We start from the raw sequence: 18525 nt of genomic DNA on the forward strand, positions 1-18525 counted from the left end.
ATCTTCATCATAAAAGAGGAGAAACAGATAAAAGACAAATTGCGGTAAGTTACCTTGTATATTTCTTCAATGATATACTTAGTTTCCAGAATATTAATTAAGATTTGGACCAACAAAAAAAATATTTTGTGTGCTTATTTACCACCAGAATTTGGTTATTAGTGTTTACTTTTTAAAAGGTCCTTTTTTGATAATATAAGCTATTCCATCTCAGTTTATTTTAAAGTGTTAGATCATGTCATTTCTCTGTTCCAAACGAGTGGTTTCTCATCTCACACAAAGTCAAAGGCCTTACAGTGGCCTACAAGGCCACTTATAACTTGACCTCTAGCCTTCCTATCTGACTTTCCCCCTTACTGACTTCTGCTACACCAAAACCCGCTACTGTTCTTTGAACATGATGAGAATATTCACTACCTAAAGGCCTTTGAAATACTCTCTTCCAGGGACATTCAACTTCTCTCAGGTCTCTCCTCAATTGTTACCTTCTTAGTGATCATCCTTTCTTGACCATCTTATAAAATGAAAATTTCTGTCTCCTTTTTCCTCTAATTCTCTTATTATTATTTCCCTTTAAAATTTTTCTCCATAACATTTATCAATATCTGATATGCTATATATTTATTTATTGTCTATTTCCCCATGAGGATAAGGACATGGTTTTGTCATAGTTGGTACCTAGAATGGTGCCTGGCACCTACTAGGTGCTCAATAATTACTGAATAGATGAATAATTTATTTAAATTTGACTTATGGGCCAAAACATTTAAAATTTTATGTTCATTTTTAGTTGCCTAATATTTGTTGCATCAGTATAAGCACAGATATTTCTTTGCTCTTTCACCCATATTAATAAAAGTATATGCTATTTATTACACGTCTTTTAAAACTTTGTACTTGGACTAAATTATACACCCATTACTTAGAGGAAACAGAATAACAGCATCTTTTCAGCACCGCACTCTACCGAGTGAGCCACGGGCCGGCCCTGAATAACAGCATCTTTTAAAAACAATAACAAAAAAATATGAAGCCAGTTCTACTTGATTGGAAATCACTCCTCTGACTTTCAGTTTTCCTGGGGCTGGAAGACAGTATTGAAGTTTTCCCAGCTCCCCTTTGCTGTTTCCAAACCTTTTTTCTTTTTTTTTTTTTGGTGGCTGGCCAGTGCAGGGATCTGGACCCTTGACCTTGGAATAACACTGTTCTCTAACCAACTGAGCTAACTGGCCAGCCCTCAAACTATTTCTACTTATATCCTCCTTTAAGATTCTTTGAAGCTTATACCTACTCCTTACTAGCTCATCTGACCTCCTAGTTATTCCTCTATATTTGCCAAGACATGATGAACTTCTGTGTCACCCTTATCTTTACAGGTCCTTGCCAGCCTCAGTTCCATTGATCATCATCTTCACTCCATGCCATCCACACCCATAGCCATACTATATTGTCAGCCAAAATTGTTCTACGTAAGATCTTATATCTGCCTTCCTGATTCCTCATGATCAGTAAGATGTTCAGGTTTGGGATAGGTTTTTTTCCTCAGTCTGTCAGCCCATTCCATCTTCCCTCCTTACGCCAATTCCAGTCTGTGTACTCAGAGATACTGATTCACTTGGTTTGAGGTGAAGGCCTGGAATCCAATAAGTTTCTTAGGCATTATGATGACAAACCAGGTTTGGGAAACCCTGCTATCTGTGGTTGACCGTGAGAACTACTCTTTGACCAATATTTTCAGCGTCTTTGCTTTTTTGTCTTTTATCTCATTTGGAAACAAATCCTAGCCCTGAATCAGTTCAGGAATTTATGCTTTTTCTTTTCTTGGGCCACTGAGCTGTGTTGGAAAGTCCTACAATCATACAAACTAGCACCACTACCAAACCACAGTCTCCAACCTTAGCTGGCCCCTCAGCTTTTACTTGTTTTACCTGCGACAAGTCAGTGGTCTGTTTTACACTTTCCCCCTGTTTTCTCTCTACCTTTTACTTCTCAATAACTTCTTCGCCTCTTGTAGGCTTGGGATAGACCAGAAAAAAGATTGACAGCCCGTTTTCATGGAAGTTACAGTCTTGGGAATTGTGGCTCTGAGTACCACTTCAAATTCTTGTTTCAAGTCCCTGCTTTCTACCTTCAACATAATCTACAACTGTATTCATTGTTAAGCCCATTCTTCCAGTCAGTGAAAGTCATACTATTTTGTGATGAAAGCAGATTTTTACACTTTTGATCTGTTCCCTCAGGGACCTTTTAATTATTTTCTTTCCTGTATTATCAATGTTTCCATAGTCTATAAAATAATTTTATCCTAATATAAACTTTTCTATACTATGCCTGTACTTCTAGCCACCTCTCATCCCTCTCTGCCTAATTTTTTGAAGCTCTTCAACCTAGTGCAATTTGACTTCTGCCAGCTCCGCTCTTAAATGTTCTCTTAAGGGTCACCACGTACCAAAGCCAGTGGATATTTCTCATTCCTTTTCCTTTTGTTTACATCTCCTTCTTTCTTTAAATCCTTTATTCCTTTGGCTTCCTGGAGATCATTTTTATTTAATTATGTTCCCTGACTGTTCTTCCTTTTTTTTTTTTTCTTGTTGGTATTTTCCTCTGCTCACCCCTTAAACTTGGTTTTCCCAAGAAGTTAGTCCTTGGGTTATTTTCTGATCACCCTGCATTCTCCCTAGGTAATCTCATCCACTCACATTTTTGACTATTACCCCCACATGGTGGGTATTGCTTCTTTCAGATGTCTCTTGGCTCCTATTCCAACTTCTGTCTTACACTTTGGACTTCTACAGCCAGTTGTCGTTGGTATACCTTGTTTGTTTGAAACAACTCTTTAGTTATATCTACTACTAGCCTTTGCCGTATTAATTCCTTCATATTGAAATGGCATCATCCAGCAATTCCTCCTATTCCATAACCTCCACACCTAACTGGTGATGATTTCTGAATACTCATACCTTCCTTCAAGGCACATGTCAGAATAGTCTTGCTGTTTGAAGAAATTCTGATTTTTTTTTTAATCTAAAGGTAGATTCTAAGGCCTTAAACTATGTTCTCACTAAATACTCTATAGCAGAAAACTGTTTTGGATATTTAGTAGGTCGAGATCCTTTTTTTTCCCCCTTCTTTGGCAGCTGGCTGGTAGCGATACCTTTTTCTAATCATGAAAAGTTAAGCTACCATATGCTATTATAATGCTGGGCAACTAGCTATTTGTGCACATTAAAAAAGTGAAACCCTGAAACATGAATTGTGATTTTTCAAACTATTCTGAAACTTAATGTAACTGTAAAAAATGTGTCAAGTTACCACGTGTTCACTTTCTGTTATTTTCAGTCAAGTAAACTTACAGGAACTTACTTAAGGTAATGAAACGTCACTGAAATTAATTCCATAAACTGTGGTTCAGTAATTGATCCTTTCCTTAGGCGTGGCTCTAGTCAGTTTTTCCATAATTTTTGGGTTTTGCAGTTAGAGGTTCAGTTAATCAGTAAACTAACTTGATCACTGTTAGCATGTAGGTAGCTTTATATTATGTATAACAGCAAGACTTAACTTTTGACCAGACCTCTAATAACATCACTTTTCTCTTTTGGAAGATCAAAGCCATCGGCCAGACAGAATTGAATGCAAGCAACCCAGAAGAAGTGTTACAGCTGGCAGCGCAGAGAAGGAAAAAAAAGTTTCTGCAAGCAATGGCAAAACTTTACTTTTAAGCCTTTAAAGTTTTTTAACTTTTATTTTTTAAACAATGGGCTAAAAATAAACAGTATTAAAAGATTGTTTATATAATACATATGTACACATTTAGTGGTGTTTTCAGACAAAATACTGAAACATATTAGTTTAAAACAAAAACTATACAGAAGACTTCATACCATAACATAGCTTAAAGTTATAATTTCTTCAAAGGGAGAAGAGATTCACATATCTGATAACAAAATAAACTAGCAAACTTGTATAATTTTTTCTAATCTACTTTGAGGCTGAAATTTATTTTTTAAAAACTAAAATATTTATGTAGGAGTAGCTAGTCTATATACAGCAAGTTCTTATGTCTTTTTTTTAATAAATATATTTCTAGGAATCAGTATACATTTAATATTCTTCTGCCTTAAGAAAATAGAAGTTTAGGTCAAGTGTAAAGCTTTATCACTTTGACACTGTCCTTATAATGTAGGAATTTAAAAAGGACCTTAACAATTTTGCAAACATAAATAAAGCCTTAATCACACTAAAAAAAAAAAAAAATCCTTAGGGATATCTTAGAGTAATAAAGTGACTTTCTCATATAAATAGTACTTAAGTTTTTCACCCAAATTGTGATATACAAAAAGGTTATTATAAAAGCAATCTATATGTCAAATAAAGCCCCAAGTAGAAGCCACAGCATTTATCTTGTTGATAATTTCTTTGGTACTCCCACTGTTTAGAGAAGTTTAGACACCATGTTTGTCTAAGCCTTACTGGTTAAAAAAACATGTTATGGCAAGACAAATAAACTAGTTAAAAAACAGGTTATATTTCACCATTTGTAAAAATTCAAGTTTTATAATAGCTTGCTACAGCAGCTATAGATAAATTAGTCACCTTATTACAAAACTAAACCTTTGTAAACAAGATTAAATTTTTATTTTCAAGAACCAAATTGCACTATTCAAGAGGAGGAATTTTGAGAATCTAAGAGCTAGATTCAAAGTACTACACCACTTAATGTACCCTTTAAGGTAGCACTTATCTAGTCCAAACTCCAATGATAAAATTCCTAGTTTGTCAAGATAAACATAGTAACACTGGATCCAAAAAAAAAAGTTGCTATGGCGTAAATCGTGGCTGGCATCTATTCAGTAACCTTGGGAATGAAATAATCTTCGTAAACAAGTCCTGCTGTTTCTTTAACAGCTAATATAGGAATTAAACAAATTTCTTCTTTAGTGCCAATTTTAAGTGGTTTTGAAAATCAAAGAATGGCAGTGTAACCTCTGAATTGGCTAGGACAATCACAACACTGTTATCCTGTAAAACTTTAGTAGTACAGTTGTGAGAAATTCTACCCAGTACTTGGTCAATTCCAACTTGCTTAGTTAACTTCTTTAGTGTTTTCCTGGTGGTTTTTCAGTGCTCTTCGGTGGTGTCATAATGCCTCCATTGCACACTGGTGACAGCTGTCCCCCTTTTCTGAAGGCGTTTATGTAATTTACTTCATCCTGTACATACGAAGAAATCATGCATTGATATAGTAAAACAAAGCCAAACCAGACTTCTAAGTACTTATTTTGATATTATGCAGGCCTAATATTATGGTCTCTAAGTCTTTACAACTGTGAATAGTCATATTCTGAAGGTTTAACAATTTGAACTGCCTATATATATACACACACACACACACACACACACACACACACACACACACACACACATTTTAACCCTTACCTAGACTGGCATTGATCTTGCGAAGCTTCACAAATCCTGCTTTGACTTCAAAGTAAGTTTTAACTTTTCTACATTTTGAAATCAGTATGCCATTAACTTACTTTCCCCCTTACCATCTTATATAACTGCCTGAAGTGTAGTAGACCATAGTATCCTATCAGTTTCAGTGACTTACTAGATAGCAAGACAAACACACACACAAAAAACATACCAGCATAGCCAAATAATTTGTGTGTGTCTGGATATTATGTCTGTCTTCCATAGGAATCTTCTTAAAAGTTTTCAGCTTCACTGGACTAGTACTTTTTACTACACTAACAAATGGCACCATCCAGTGTACACATTCTGAAATGTTGTCCCATTCCAAACCTAAATAGGAAAAAGTTAGAAAAATGTGAGGGTTGTACATCAGAAACTCTTACATATATGCCTTATGTATTTGCTCTTGCTTCCAAATTTTAAGGGAGTTATTTTAAAACTCAAAAAGAAACCAAAACAAATCGAAATTAACAGGTTTAGCAAATCAAAAGAGATTATCATTCTCGAACTGTGTTTATAACATGACTATCTTGAAGGGGAAAGGGACTTCAGAACTTCTTAACTAGATCTACATAAGAAGTTGAAATTGTCAAATCTAAAAGAACTCTTAAAGCAGAACTATTTACGTGTTAATTCACTTCAAATGGATGTAGATTCCATTTGGCCTTATTTTTTGTTTGTGCATATACACTGAGGATTGGAAAGTACTTCTAACAGAAAAGAAGATAATCACTAAACTGCTAAATTTTTCTGCTACAAGTTTTAAATACATATTTAGCTAGATGTTAAAGTTCATGGATTATAGTCCCACTACAAGTTGTGAACAGGTAAGAAGACAACAAAATATAGACTTACCTGAGGCTTTCTTCACCACTTCAATGGAGGTAAAATGGCATATGGCAGCAGCAGCCAGTGTTCTGTACTGGAACTCTAGTGAATCAATGGCTAGAGTACACAGATCTAAAAGCTAACAAAGGAAAAACAAACGTACAAGTAATTTAGGAGGACGAGAATGAGTAACTACATGTCCCTACTAAACATCAGTCAGCTACACTTTAGAGGACTTATTATGTGGACCATATACCAGGAATCGCTAAAACTCTAGAGATCCAAAATAAATAAGCCACCACCCCGAAGGAAGTCAAGTCTTAGTATTGTAGGGCAGTGAATAACTAGACAAGGAAAGCATTGTTGCAATGCAGTGTGATAATGCACTAGCAGGAAGGGCACCTAATCCAGACTGGAGAAGACAGAGCAGCTTCTGATGCCTTAAATGAATCTTCAAAGACAAGGCAGCCAGGAAGATTGGGAGGTAGAGAATGTGCTAGGTGTAGGGACATTTCTTGGAACTCAAGTAGTTCAGAAAAACTAAGGTGAAAAATATGAAATAAGCAAGGAGTTATTTCTTATCAAAAAGTGGTGGGGGCAGCTAGAGAGAGGCATGGTCTAGATTAGATCATATAAGAGTACTTCAAAAGGTTGGTGGAAAAATAGAATTAAAAGAATATATGAATCTCCATGAACTTGAAGTACCCTCGTAAAAGGACTTTAAAAAGATTAAACTAATTCTATAGGCTGATTAAAGTAATGGAAGGTTTTAAATCAGGAAAGTTACATTTCAATAAAGATATCTTAGACTACAGTGAAGTGGACAGACTAGAAGGGAACATGTTTATGAGTAGTGAGATTAGTGAGGCAGTATAATCCAGGCAATAAGAGAGATGAACAGGAGCAGTGGAACGGTGTAAAAGGGCTAGATTTCAGGTTTGAGGTCTGTCCAGTGGAATAAAATTTAAATTACACTTGTCCTCATTGGTCCAGAAGGCAGTAATAGGAGACGAATCAGAAGTGAAATATTACTATTATATAACTGCTTTCATATTTTATCAGTTTATCAAAGGTTTACCCTGTGTCAAAAGGGTGTAACTGCCTATGACAATCTGGGATGTTGGGAATTCTGACTGAATAATAAGCCTTTATTAGAAAGTTTTGCAAAATGAACCAATTCCAGTGTATTTATTGATTATCCAATTTTAGTATTTATGATGTGCTTACTAGGTTTAGAACACAAATTTTACCTGAGTGACTTTAAATACTCATTGTGCCTTTGATTCCATGTGTAACATTTTTACATCCTATGTTGAATAAGAATGTAGATTTTTTTCACTTTTGTATATGGCAGATACGGCAGTCTAAGATATTAAGAGAAGCAGGAAAGAATGGAATTCTCCTTCCTCCTTTAACTAATCAGAGTATTAACTCCTGTCTGGATTATACTGCCTTTTAACTAATCTCACTGCTTATAAACAGTTTCCTTCTAGTCTATCTGCTTCACTGCAGTCTAAATTATCTTTCTTAAAACGTAACTTGCCTGATTTAAAACTTTGCAGTAGTTTAAGTAATCAGGCTATAGAATAGATTTCTGACTTTGTTTGTTTGGTTTTGCTTTTTGTGGTGACTGACTAGTATAGAGTTCTGAAGCCATGACCTTGGTGTTATAAGGCTGTGGTCTAACCAACTGAATTAATGGGCCAGCCTAGGTTCTGGCTTCTTAAAGACCCATTATGATCTAATCTAGACTACTCCTCTCTAGCCACTGCCTCCCCCCTTTCATTTTGTCATTGTTTTGGTTTTTTGGTGGCTGGCCAATACAGGGATCTGAACACTTGACCTTGGTGTTATTAGCACCAGCCCCCACCCCCATTTTTTGATAAGAATGCCTAATAACAAACATATTTGTTAGAATATTTGCTATATGCTAGCCTAGGAAAGTTTAAGCTGAACTTAAGTTTTAAAAAATCTCATAACAAGGTGATTTTAATTCTAATATGTAACTTAAGTAGGTACCCTATGTATTCAAATATAAAGAGAATAAGAACCACACAGAAAAATTCTGTACCATTGCAAAGTCTAAAGACAACTACCTGAAAAATACTTTTCCCAGTTTTGTATCAAAGACATTTAACTATCTATTTTGGACTCCTGAAGAATGAAAATACTTGTAAAAGTTTAAGGACTTTGTTTCCTAGAATTATTAAGCAACGTATAAATATTTGGGACAGAATTTTATGCATCTAGTCAATTAAGGAGTGAATTAATTCAGTGTGCCGTTATTTTGTTGTGTAGCCTATTTAAGACTATATATACACTAAACAAACTTGTAATTAACAGTAACATTAGATACACTTAATAAAAATGTCAATACCTGAGCTATTTGAATGAATGTTTCCTGAGAATACTGAGGTAGAAGAACTTTAGGAGCATCTTTAAGAGCATCAACTTGGAGAAAGAGATTTAGCCAGGAGATGATTGTTACAGGACAAAGTTCCCATTTTAAAGCCTGTTAATGAAATTAAAAAATGCCTGTTAATGAATGTAGGGACATATACTACGTTACATAGTAGAGTTTAGAGATTAAGTAAGTTCTCCTCCCACCCATAACCACTGTCAATATTTTGATGCATTTAACCTCTTAGAACTGGATTCTAATACTAAAAACCTTAGTTTTGACTATTTACATTGTAGTATTTGAGATTCAGTCATAACTACTAAGTTGCAACTAGAAATAAAGACATAATTATTATTACCTTTAATATAATGAGTTCCATCCTTAAGATATCCTCTTCACTGCAAGCACCGTCAGTGACATAAGCAAACTCTTGGAGTTTAGGAGCATAGATTTCCTTTAAATTGGAATGTATTATTAAGCACAATTGAGACTGAGAATAAAAGAATTATAAATGAGACCACACATGTGGCCTTCAGTTTTAAGGACAGCTTCACAAAATAATTATAAATCTTAGTAAAATAGTTCTACTATAGCCAAAACAACCTTGTTTAAGATGTTTTTCATATTTAGGTATCTAAAGTAGCAACTATATTGATTATCAAGACATTTTCATAGAATTGACTTTGAATTTTAGTTTTAAACTACTAGAATGTTGCAGTCATTTCAGTCAAAAAACAAAAACTCAAACTTGTTTAAAGATTGCTTAGTATGTGGGTCAGACCAAACAAGACACTCAACAAATGAAGTCTAGAAACCAAAAACATTTCATTTACCCTAGTACCAAAATAAAGGTTAATCAAGAAATATTTTGTGCAGTTTGGCTGACAGCAAGTCTGTCTTGGTACACAAAAGAACCAGAATGATCAAAGGATTAGAAGAGATGCCTGCCACACAGGAGAATAGGCTAAAGAACAGTTTTTCAGTCTAGAAATATGGAATAGTATGATTTCAGGTAAGAATAGACTGAACACAAACTTATGTGCTAAATATGGCAGATTTGGGGGATAGCTCTTAAAGCTCAAAAGAAACATTTGGAAGAAAAAAAATACACTTAAGAAAATTAACATATCACAATCCTACCCTCAAAACTTTTAGATGAAAGTATTTATAATATCTATAATGTGTTGTTTAAGAAAAGTAGATTGAGAATATGTGAAAGAAAATCTCAGACAGGAAAGGAGATGCCTTGTATCATGGCACCATCAGATACAAAAGTATTAGGCTGGATAGACCATTATTCTAAACCACTTCTTTCATTTGATTGGCTGTTTAGTTTCCAAAGACCATTCTATTGAATCCAAGGACCATAATTACGTATATAAGGACAATGCTGATACATTTTGTTAGGCAGAATGAGCCATAGAACATTTCACCTAGATATTAATTCCAGAATATAAACTAGAGACTAATAGGCTCAGACACTACAGAGGAGAACTATGATAATTTATTTATCCATCCTCATCATAACATTCAAAAAATGTACTGAGGCACAAAACCACTCATTTTTCCTAAAGAGTTAATACGAAAAATAATAATGTTTTCTGAGATTCAATGTGTTGATTAAAAAACAAAAATTTGGGATAAATATATCTATGAATAAACTGAGAACTTACCTCAAGTTTGGAAGCAATGAACAATGAGGTAATTCCAATGAGTTGAAGCATATTTTTATTTATATCCTTTTGTGTCAACATAAATCTATCAAAAAAGTCTTGTGCAAGATAAAATGTTTCCCTGTGAAGTGTGTATACTTCACATACCTAGAGAAGAATCCAAACATGTAAATGTTATCCTCCAAATATCTCTAAATTAGAAAATCATCTTTTAGCATACCAGACTTTAGAATAATTTTATGCCAAACTTTGCTTTTTAAGATACCAAAACTAAGATAGGAGAGAAAAAGAAATGACCATGTACTGATAAGATTATTACCAACCTCATTTACTCTTATTAGTTTTATAGTCTTTTTCCACATGTTTTTACCTCATATTTTTCATTTTACTGAACTGGCTAAGAATTATAGAATACTGAATGAAATAACTGGTGACAGACAAAAACCTTTATCTTATTTCTAACTTTAATGGGAATTGCTGTGATGTTTCACTGTTGTTAATAATAATAAATAGTAGCTGTCATTTCCACACTTACTATAGGGAAAGCTTTTAATTTTCACAATTCCATAAAGTAGGTACCATTATCCCCATTTTGGAGATGAGGAAACAGAGGGACATAGATAACATGAGTTTCTAATAAACATAATGTGTTAAGGAAATCTATTCCTCGCTTACTATGTATTTTAAAATCAGGAATGGATGCTGAATTTCAAAAAATGCCTTGCATCTACTGAGATCTTAGGATTTTTCTCATTTAACTACTAAGTAGATTTTCAAATGTTGAACCATCTTTGCATTCCTAGACTGAAAGAACATTTTAAGACAAAGTAGAGTTTAACACTGCTGGATTTATTATATTCCGTACGGTTTTGCATATATAATCATATTTAAGAAAAATAGGAATAAATTGGATAGGACAATTGCTGGATAAAAATCAGTATAACATACAAAAGAAAAAAATTTTTAATTAACATAATTGTGCTTAATTTGATTCCATCTTACACCCACATGATTAAAATATAATCTTTTCTTCTAGTCAGAATAAGGAACAAGATGACCTGATGGAAAAGGACAACGTTTTGTAGTCTTAAAAACTTTTCTGATAGGTTCTGAGATCTACTCTGCCATGTGCTACTCCACCAAAAAACGTATTCTCTGGTGGAATGCATCATCTCTATCTTAAAGACACATTGCAGATAGCAAATACCCAAGGATTGGCGGAAAATTAGTTTTATATCAACAGAAGTAATCATTTACTCAATAATAACTTTAGAAACTCTTAGAATTATTCAGAGAAAGGGAATGGGCCTAACGAGAAAATTCTGGCACAGATCTATAGGGAGTTTAGGATCACTATTAGACCTTTAAATTAATGGTATAGTGTATTTCTGAAAGGAATTTATGTATATAATAAAGAGAAGCTACACAGACTAGAGAGCGTAGAGCTTCCAAATATACAAAGCCACATTATGGTTTAGAACATAGAAATCAGGATTTCTAATCATAATTTGATTTTGGAATGCAGAAAAGGACTTTTGAGGGCCCTGAAGCCCAATCCTGGTTCTTCACTTTGCATAGAAGAATCCCAAACCTAGTCAACTATACATTCTATTTATCTTAGGTATCCTTGGCACGGGGAACAGTGCCTCATGCATAGCAATACCCACAGATACCAGGAATTCTGAATTGGTTTGGGTTATATGTAGTGGCTCTGTCCCTATGACTTTACTCTTATAGAAAGTGATTTTCCATTTTGAGTACTGTCAATTATAGTAAGTACTTCAAAAAAGATGGCTTGCTGGCAATGGATAATATACCCTAAGAGCACACGGAAAACACACATTTACATCTAACTATTTTTCCATCATGCAGAGACAAAGGAAATTTATACTGCTGGAACATACCTCTAAAAGCCAGTCTAGAAGTATTGACCTCATCTGTGGTTCCAAGTCAGAATGCAGAACTTCAAAATGCTTGTCATGAACATATTTGCTTTCTTTTTTTAACATGTTTAGCCAAACCTCCTTTGAACATCCCCAGCTATGGAAAAGGGAAAAAAGATATAATTTAAATTGTGCAATCTACATAATATACAAGCTATCTGTTTCACACAAAATAAATTTAACTTTCAGACTTTGAAATCCAACTTTCAAGAACTTGGAAGCTCAAAGTAAATTAGGAAAAAATTTCTTCCTTAATATTTAGAAACCATTTCCTTTGCAGGAGAAAGTAGAAGCCTGAAATAATATGGTAAAAAACTGAACTATGATAACCTAAATTGGTAGATTTCAAGAGTGCTTTATAGTCCCACTCATTTTTAACTTATAAAGTTAAAGATAACCATGATTTCTCAAAAGCAATACTAAAAGAGTTAAATATTTAAAGCATATGATTTCAGTAGAAGTAAGTCTCAATCATCTGCAAATAGATCAATAGTAGAGTCACCAATAGTGGGGGTAAGGTGAGGTATAGGGGAGAGGGGATTAGGGAGTTTAAGTGTCTTATTCCATTAATCTGTTTATTAAAGCCAAACATAAATTATTACACTATGTGTTTCATATAAGTTGTACCTCTTTGTACTCATGGACTAGAAAAAAGAATGAAATATAGACCTAACTAAGCTTGGTAAGAAACGAATAGGATTGGTATATCAGTTGAAAAAGCTATAAGCGTTAAAATGCTTCTATCTTAACAACTTAGATAAATTATTTAAACTCCATTGAAAATAATTCAGTTCTGTTAAGTCTTATAGTACTCAGCAAGCAAATGAAAATTTTATAGAATCAGTGTTTTAAATACCCAATTACAACTAGTGCCAATTACAACTAGGCACTACTCATATAAAATGATATATGCTTAAACGTTAGTCAAGAAGGCAATTTTTATAAGTTTTTCTATTTTATAATGAATACAAAAGATAAAATCGTGCAAGGTATTAAATCAGTACAATTTTCACCTATGATATAAAATTACCGAAATTTTTCTTACCTTAGATCAGGCAAAGGTGATGGATTAATAAAAATATTTTTAAATCTGTAATTTGTAAATCTGGAGAAGTCACTTCTTCCTATTTCTTTGTGGGGTGTTTCAATGATAATGCAAGGACTGATCCCCCCAGATAATACAGGTGGCCAACAATTCTGTCATTGAAAAAAAAGAATCTATTTGTGCAATAGGAAACCTTAGCTTCTGTCCTGGATCTTGCATAAATGAAAGATAATATTTTTAAACAATTTGTAGTTTTAGCTAACATATCTGACAATCTTCATAAAAAGTAACAGGATGTTTTAGACAACAAAATACAATTCTGGTAATACAAGACATTAGGTATTGATGGAGTGATAACAAAATGCATCTGTATTCTAAAATACTAACCAATTTCAAAATCATAAAATTGCAGTTCTCTGTATCTAGCAATAGCAGGGCACAATTTTTTATAGAAAGCTTTTTTTTTCTTCTAGCTAAGCCTGCTCTGATACTTCAGAATACTTGAAGGCAAAATCTGAAAAATGGAATCAATTACTTAGAGGACCCTTTCCCCAACAATGCTGGTTTCAAAGGGAATCACTGTCTCTAAAGTGCTTTCTGTACAATACATAGGAAGAAAAGGTAGCAAAAGGCTGGGTGCCAGGCTGTCAGTGATCTCACATCCTATTTATGCCAAAGAAGCAGCTATTAGAACCCTCCACTATAGTCTGAGAGGGAACAAAGAGCAGTATATTGGACAGATTAGGCGGGCCCTGGTGCACCAGGCAGCTCCAAGAGGGAGGGATTTACAAAAAGGAACCAGCTGCTTCAAGGCAAACTTACTCTGCAGCTGTGGTAGGATTTAGGCACATATAAACCACCCAAAGATAAACACCTTCCTGCTGACCTCTAGGGGCATTAGAAGTAAAAGTGTCAGAGGAATCTTTCTATTGTAAAGCAGTAACGCGCAATTCTCTTATTCTCCTATACTGCATTTGTTTACCCCAAACCCACCCAGCTCAGTTCTGCATTACCCTAATCTCATACTGCTGTTTCTTGGTGACCTTCTCCTCTTTTCTCTTTTTGACATCCTGAAAAATAGAAAAGACCATTAGTAAACGAAGGTCCCAGCAAGGAATTTCCTCCCTCCCTCTTTCTTTCTCTTTAAATCACCTGGGCTGTTTTCCTCTTTTTGGCCTGGATTATCTGGGCTTCTTGGGGGGACTCCGTCTGGCTGGGCTGGGGCTGGGGCTGCTGCTTAGCTTGTAAACGGCTACTACGGTGAATTTTCCAAAACAAGTTTAATTAGTAAGTCAAAGGCAGCAGCAGCTAATTTTGAAACATGTCTCCAAGACAAATAGTGAATGTTACCTGCGTCTTGACATTCTCTTCTTTCAGGTGTATGAAACCTCTGAAAGGTGGAGAGGAAAAACCAGAGTCAAGCACATTGTCATCCACATTCTTCAAGTGCAAGTGCCAAGACGCTGATTCGGAGGTTAAAGCTAAGTCTCAGAAGGTGGCCTGAGCCATTTTACCAAGCTATCTCCTTCACTGTAATTATCTCATGGTAATTAATGTTGGACACACCCGTGCATTTCCTGATCCGTACGTACAGCCGGGACGCGAGTGTCTTCAAAGTTGACAAAGCACCCCCAGCACCCTGAACGCGCAGTGAGGCAGGGCTCCCCAAACGAGCTTTTCTGGGTCCTCTTCCCTCTCCCCTGTGCACCCAGAGTGGGGCTTGAGCAGTGCCCCCACGACCCCCCTCCCATCTTGGACGAGCCATAGAGAGGGGGTTGTGGAGGCGAAACGCTGTGGAGGAGCCGGTTCCGCGCCAATTTGGAGAGCGGCGGTGGCGGGGAAGCAGGGGGCGGAGGGAACTGAGACTGGTGTCACGTCCTCCAGTCTCTTTTCCCTCCTTCCCAGCCCCACCGGGCCCTGCCCGCCGTTCGTAGGGGCACCGAGACCCGACTCCAGATGGGGGGGTAGGGGAAAGGAAAAGGAGTTAAAGAAAGGGGGAAACTGAGCTGGTCGGGAAATTTTCTCCCCGTGAAGGGGACCCAGACCTCCATCTGAGTCCTTTCCATCCCCTCTTTCCCCCGGGATAGCTCCCCAAATGGGGGTGGGATAGAGAAGCCCCTAGGATGAAGGGCTTTCCCGTGGTCTCCCACTTAGCGGCAGCCCTATATCCCACATCGCTTCCTCGTTCCCTGCCAAGGGTCCTGACAGGGACGGAACGCGGGGACCCATTTCCCCCTAGTCGCCTAGGTCTTAGCCCTCCCACTTTTCTTCCCTTAGGCTCCCGCCGGCGGGATGGATCTGCCCAGCGAGGCTTTCTTTCCTCCCGCATCCCCCCTATGCCCAGCACCTCCTCACCGCCAGACCCGCTGCCGCTCGGCTCTCAGCTGGCGCCGGCGCCAACCCAATATATAGGTCGGGCCGGGCCCGCCCTGCACGCATGCGCCTCAGGCTGACACCTCGGGACAGCGCGCCCCCACCCTCGCCAGCCCGCCCGCGCGCCCGCGCGTTGCGCCCTGTCCTCAGCGAGAGCCGGCCCACCCCGAGCGGCTGTCGGGTCCGATCGCCCAGGCCTTCGTTCCACGTCCACCCGTGCTGCACTTCACCTGCCAGCGCGGCCCGGAGGCAGCCGGGTGTCTCTCAGAGGCTCCTCCTCCGCGGCTTGGCTCCCAGCCGCTCGCCTCCCGCATCTCCCGCCAGTTCGCTCTTGCCCCCTCCCACTGCAACTCTCGGATCTCAGGGGTGTCAGGCTGCGGCTCAGCCCCAGTGCACAGCCAGGGGGAGGCGACTCGGGCCAGCATAGAGTGGCCAGGAAATGGCCAGCCTGTGGCGCGCCCTGGTCGTCCCGCCAAGGCCTCAGGGAACCCGGGCCTTTCCGGAGAGGCGCGGGGACGAGGAGGCCCGCCCCTCCGGGAGGAGCGAAGCTTTCCATGAAGAGCTGGCCAATGGGGAGGCGAGGACCGCAGCACAACGTGGAGCGGCTGCAGAATGTAAACACAGCCACGGCGCGCCGCGGGCCACGTGCGGCCCTGAGCGCCGCCGGGCCGGCTCCTGGGACCACCCTGGGCCGTCTGTGCCACCGCAGAGCGGCCACGCTCAGGGAAGGCATCTCCATCCCGCCGATCGAGGTACGTATCAACTCTGTTTGCCCGCTCCCTGCTCGCCCCGGGTTACCCTTCCCGTTGGTGGGTTAATCCTCTAGCCCGCGCCTTGCCTCTACCCTGCAGCTTCCACCCCGCAGTCCCGCGCAGGAAAGGCTAGTGCCACGCCGCGTTCTTTCCTTCTCTCCTCCTAACCTCCAGGTCCAGAGCACCCGAGAGTAAAACCCCTCTCCTAGCGGGGCCGGGGTGGCATTCCACTCTCCTCGCAAGCGCGGTGGCCCTCCAGGGCACCGGCCCGGTAGGGAGAACGGTCGCCACCACGTGCAGGTCCCGGGCCCGCCCGCCGCCGCCGCCAGCGCGCCCTGCGGAGCCCGCGCAGCAGCCTGCGCGGGAGGGAACCGCCCGTCTCCGAGCGCTAATGGGAGGAGGCGGGCTCGACGCTGTTCCTTTCCCCGGTATTTAAGCCTAGGGCTCCCCTCGCCCCCTCTGTTAACGTCCCGCCCCAGCGCGCCCAGAGACTGCATGTCTACAAGCCAGATATGCGGCTGATGCGCCCCCAACAGGGTTTGCGGCGGAAGACAGCTCCGGGAACAAACACCCCCGGGCTGGAGAGCCGTACTAAGGCTTCCCTGAGTCCACGGCAGCTCGGCGGATCGTGGGGCGACCGGTGTTTGTTTCTCTGCCCTGGTACCCGGTGAGCAGACGGGCGAGGGCCGGGGAGACGGAGCCCCCCAGGGAGGCCGAGGTCGCGGCCGAGGCGGGAAGCCCTTCCCGAGATGCACCAGGAGGCGGCGACAGCGGCCCGGTCCCGCCCCAGGCTCCCGGCTCCCGCCTTCTGAGCCGCGGGCCTGAGAGCCTAGAAAGAACCAGTACTCTGGGCGCTTTCGGGTCCGCGAAGTCCTTTTTCACACTTTGTCTTTTGATTCTTCTAACAGTCTCGTGACGCCGGCAAAGTAATTGTTCCTCCCCCAAATTTAAGCATAAGAGCCTTGCCCAAGGTGAGTCAGAAGCCTTTACCCTGTCGGTCCCAAGAAACATCATGCCATTTATACTGCTATGGTGGCTCTGTGTAGGGCAGGAGTTGATTCCCTTCTGCAGTCACTCAAAACGCTGTTACCATGTAGAGCCAAGAGATCCAACAGCATAGCAGGATGGCAAGAAAAGGGAGGGGGGAATCTTCCAACAAGCGTGCGTTAGTTGAGCATAAGCAAAAACTGGTGGCCTACATAATAATCAAAATATACTGAAAACCAGGGATGTCAGTTAACATTTGTACACTTAATCTTTGAGTATCGTATGTCTAGCACTAGCCTAACTAGTAAATTAATTGTAAGTAGGGCAATGTTACTAGAAATGTACTTTGGTCATACCCTGGACTGTTAATTGAACAGAGTGCGATCATACAGTAAAGGAGAAATTAGAAAGGATCCTCAAACGGCTTTGTGTGGAAAAGAACAGGGTCAATTCTTCCATATTACGAGTACCTACCTGGTCAGTGGATTAGCGGGTCTGTAAAAAACATGGGCTTTCCTGTGAGATGGACTATGTTCTAATCCTGTGCTGCTGCAAGTCAGTGAATCCCTCTGAGCATGGGTTTTCTCTAGAAAAGATATAACCAGACACTTGTCTCAAGGGTTGTTTTAAAGATTAAATTTGATAATGTATATAGAGATCCTCTCTTCCATATGTATCTGTCGCAGGGCAGATGCTCGGTAAGTACTAGCTCTTTGTCTTACCCACGCACTCCCCTTACTAGTAGAAATTGAGAAATAGTTTTAAGGATCCTGAATCAAACATAAGGCTGAATTATAAAATTTCTTTTTCCCAGAATTCTGTTCACTTAGACCTCCTTTATAGGGTACCTACTTTAGGCTTCATCTTTCAATATGTCATGTTTGTTTTATATTTTTATATGTTCGTTTTTAGCCTCCTCTTTTCCCACTCATCCCAATTTTAAAATTCATTTACTTTGAAATATATGAAATTCCTTTATATTTGTAATAATTGTAGAAATTTTGGTATTAAGTCTGTTTTACCTGTTGTACATTCATAGTTAAAATGC

At 39.1% G+C, this 18525-nt stretch overlaps 2 protein-coding genes across 4 annotated transcripts in view; one reads left to right on the top strand and one right to left on the bottom strand.

Annotated features, from left to right (window-relative positions):
- INTS8 (integrator complex subunit 8) overlaps nucleotides 1-3797 on the top strand; it is a 44633-nt gene extending 40836 nt beyond the window's left edge. For all 3 annotated transcript variants that reach the window (XM_063079385.1, XM_063079386.1, XM_063079387.1), the window contains 2 exons: nucleotides 1-44; nucleotides 3603-3797. In XM_063079385.1, coding sequence (XP_062935455.1) covers nucleotides 1-44; nucleotides 3603-3719 — 161 coding nt within the window. In that variant the 3' untranslated portion in view covers nucleotides 3720-3797. The remainder of the gene's footprint in view (nucleotides 45-3602) is intronic.
- A 1148-nt stretch (nucleotides 3798-4945) lies between these two features.
- Nucleotides 4946-14729, bottom strand: CCNE2 (cyclin E2). Its single transcript, XM_063079854.1, has 11 exons — nucleotides 14716-14729; nucleotides 14518-14620; nucleotides 14379-14435; nucleotides 13366-13517; nucleotides 12282-12417; nucleotides 10378-10524; nucleotides 9063-9158; nucleotides 8681-8815; nucleotides 6331-6442; nucleotides 5648-5805; nucleotides 4946-5210 (listed from the first exon to the last, which is right to left on the bottom strand). The coding sequence occupies exons 1-11, from the start codon at nucleotides 14727-14729 to the stop codon at nucleotides 5097-5099; spliced, it is 1224 nt and encodes a 407-aa protein (XP_062935924.1). The 3' UTR covers nucleotides 4946-5096.
- Nucleotides 14730-18525: the final 3796 nt, after the last annotated feature.

Source organism: Cynocephalus volans, chromosome 15 (genome assembly GCF_027409185.1).
Source record: "Cynocephalus volans isolate mCynVol1 chromosome 15, mCynVol1.pri, whole genome shotgun sequence".
In the NCBI taxonomy this organism is placed as follows: Eukaryota; Metazoa; Chordata; class Mammalia; order Dermoptera; family Cynocephalidae; genus Cynocephalus; species Cynocephalus volans.

Excerpts from the sequence above, each read along its gene's own strand:
- CCNE2 (XM_063079854.1), bottom strand. Across the intron at positions 12,418-13,365 it reads TCACCTTTGCCTGATCTAAG|CTGGGGATGTTCAAAGGAGG; the intron begins GTAAGAAAAATT and ends CCTTTTCCATAG. Across the intron at positions 8,816-9,062 it reads TGGAACTCATTATATTAAAG|GCTTTAAAATGGGAACTTTG; the intron begins GTAATAATAATT and ends TTTCATTAACAG.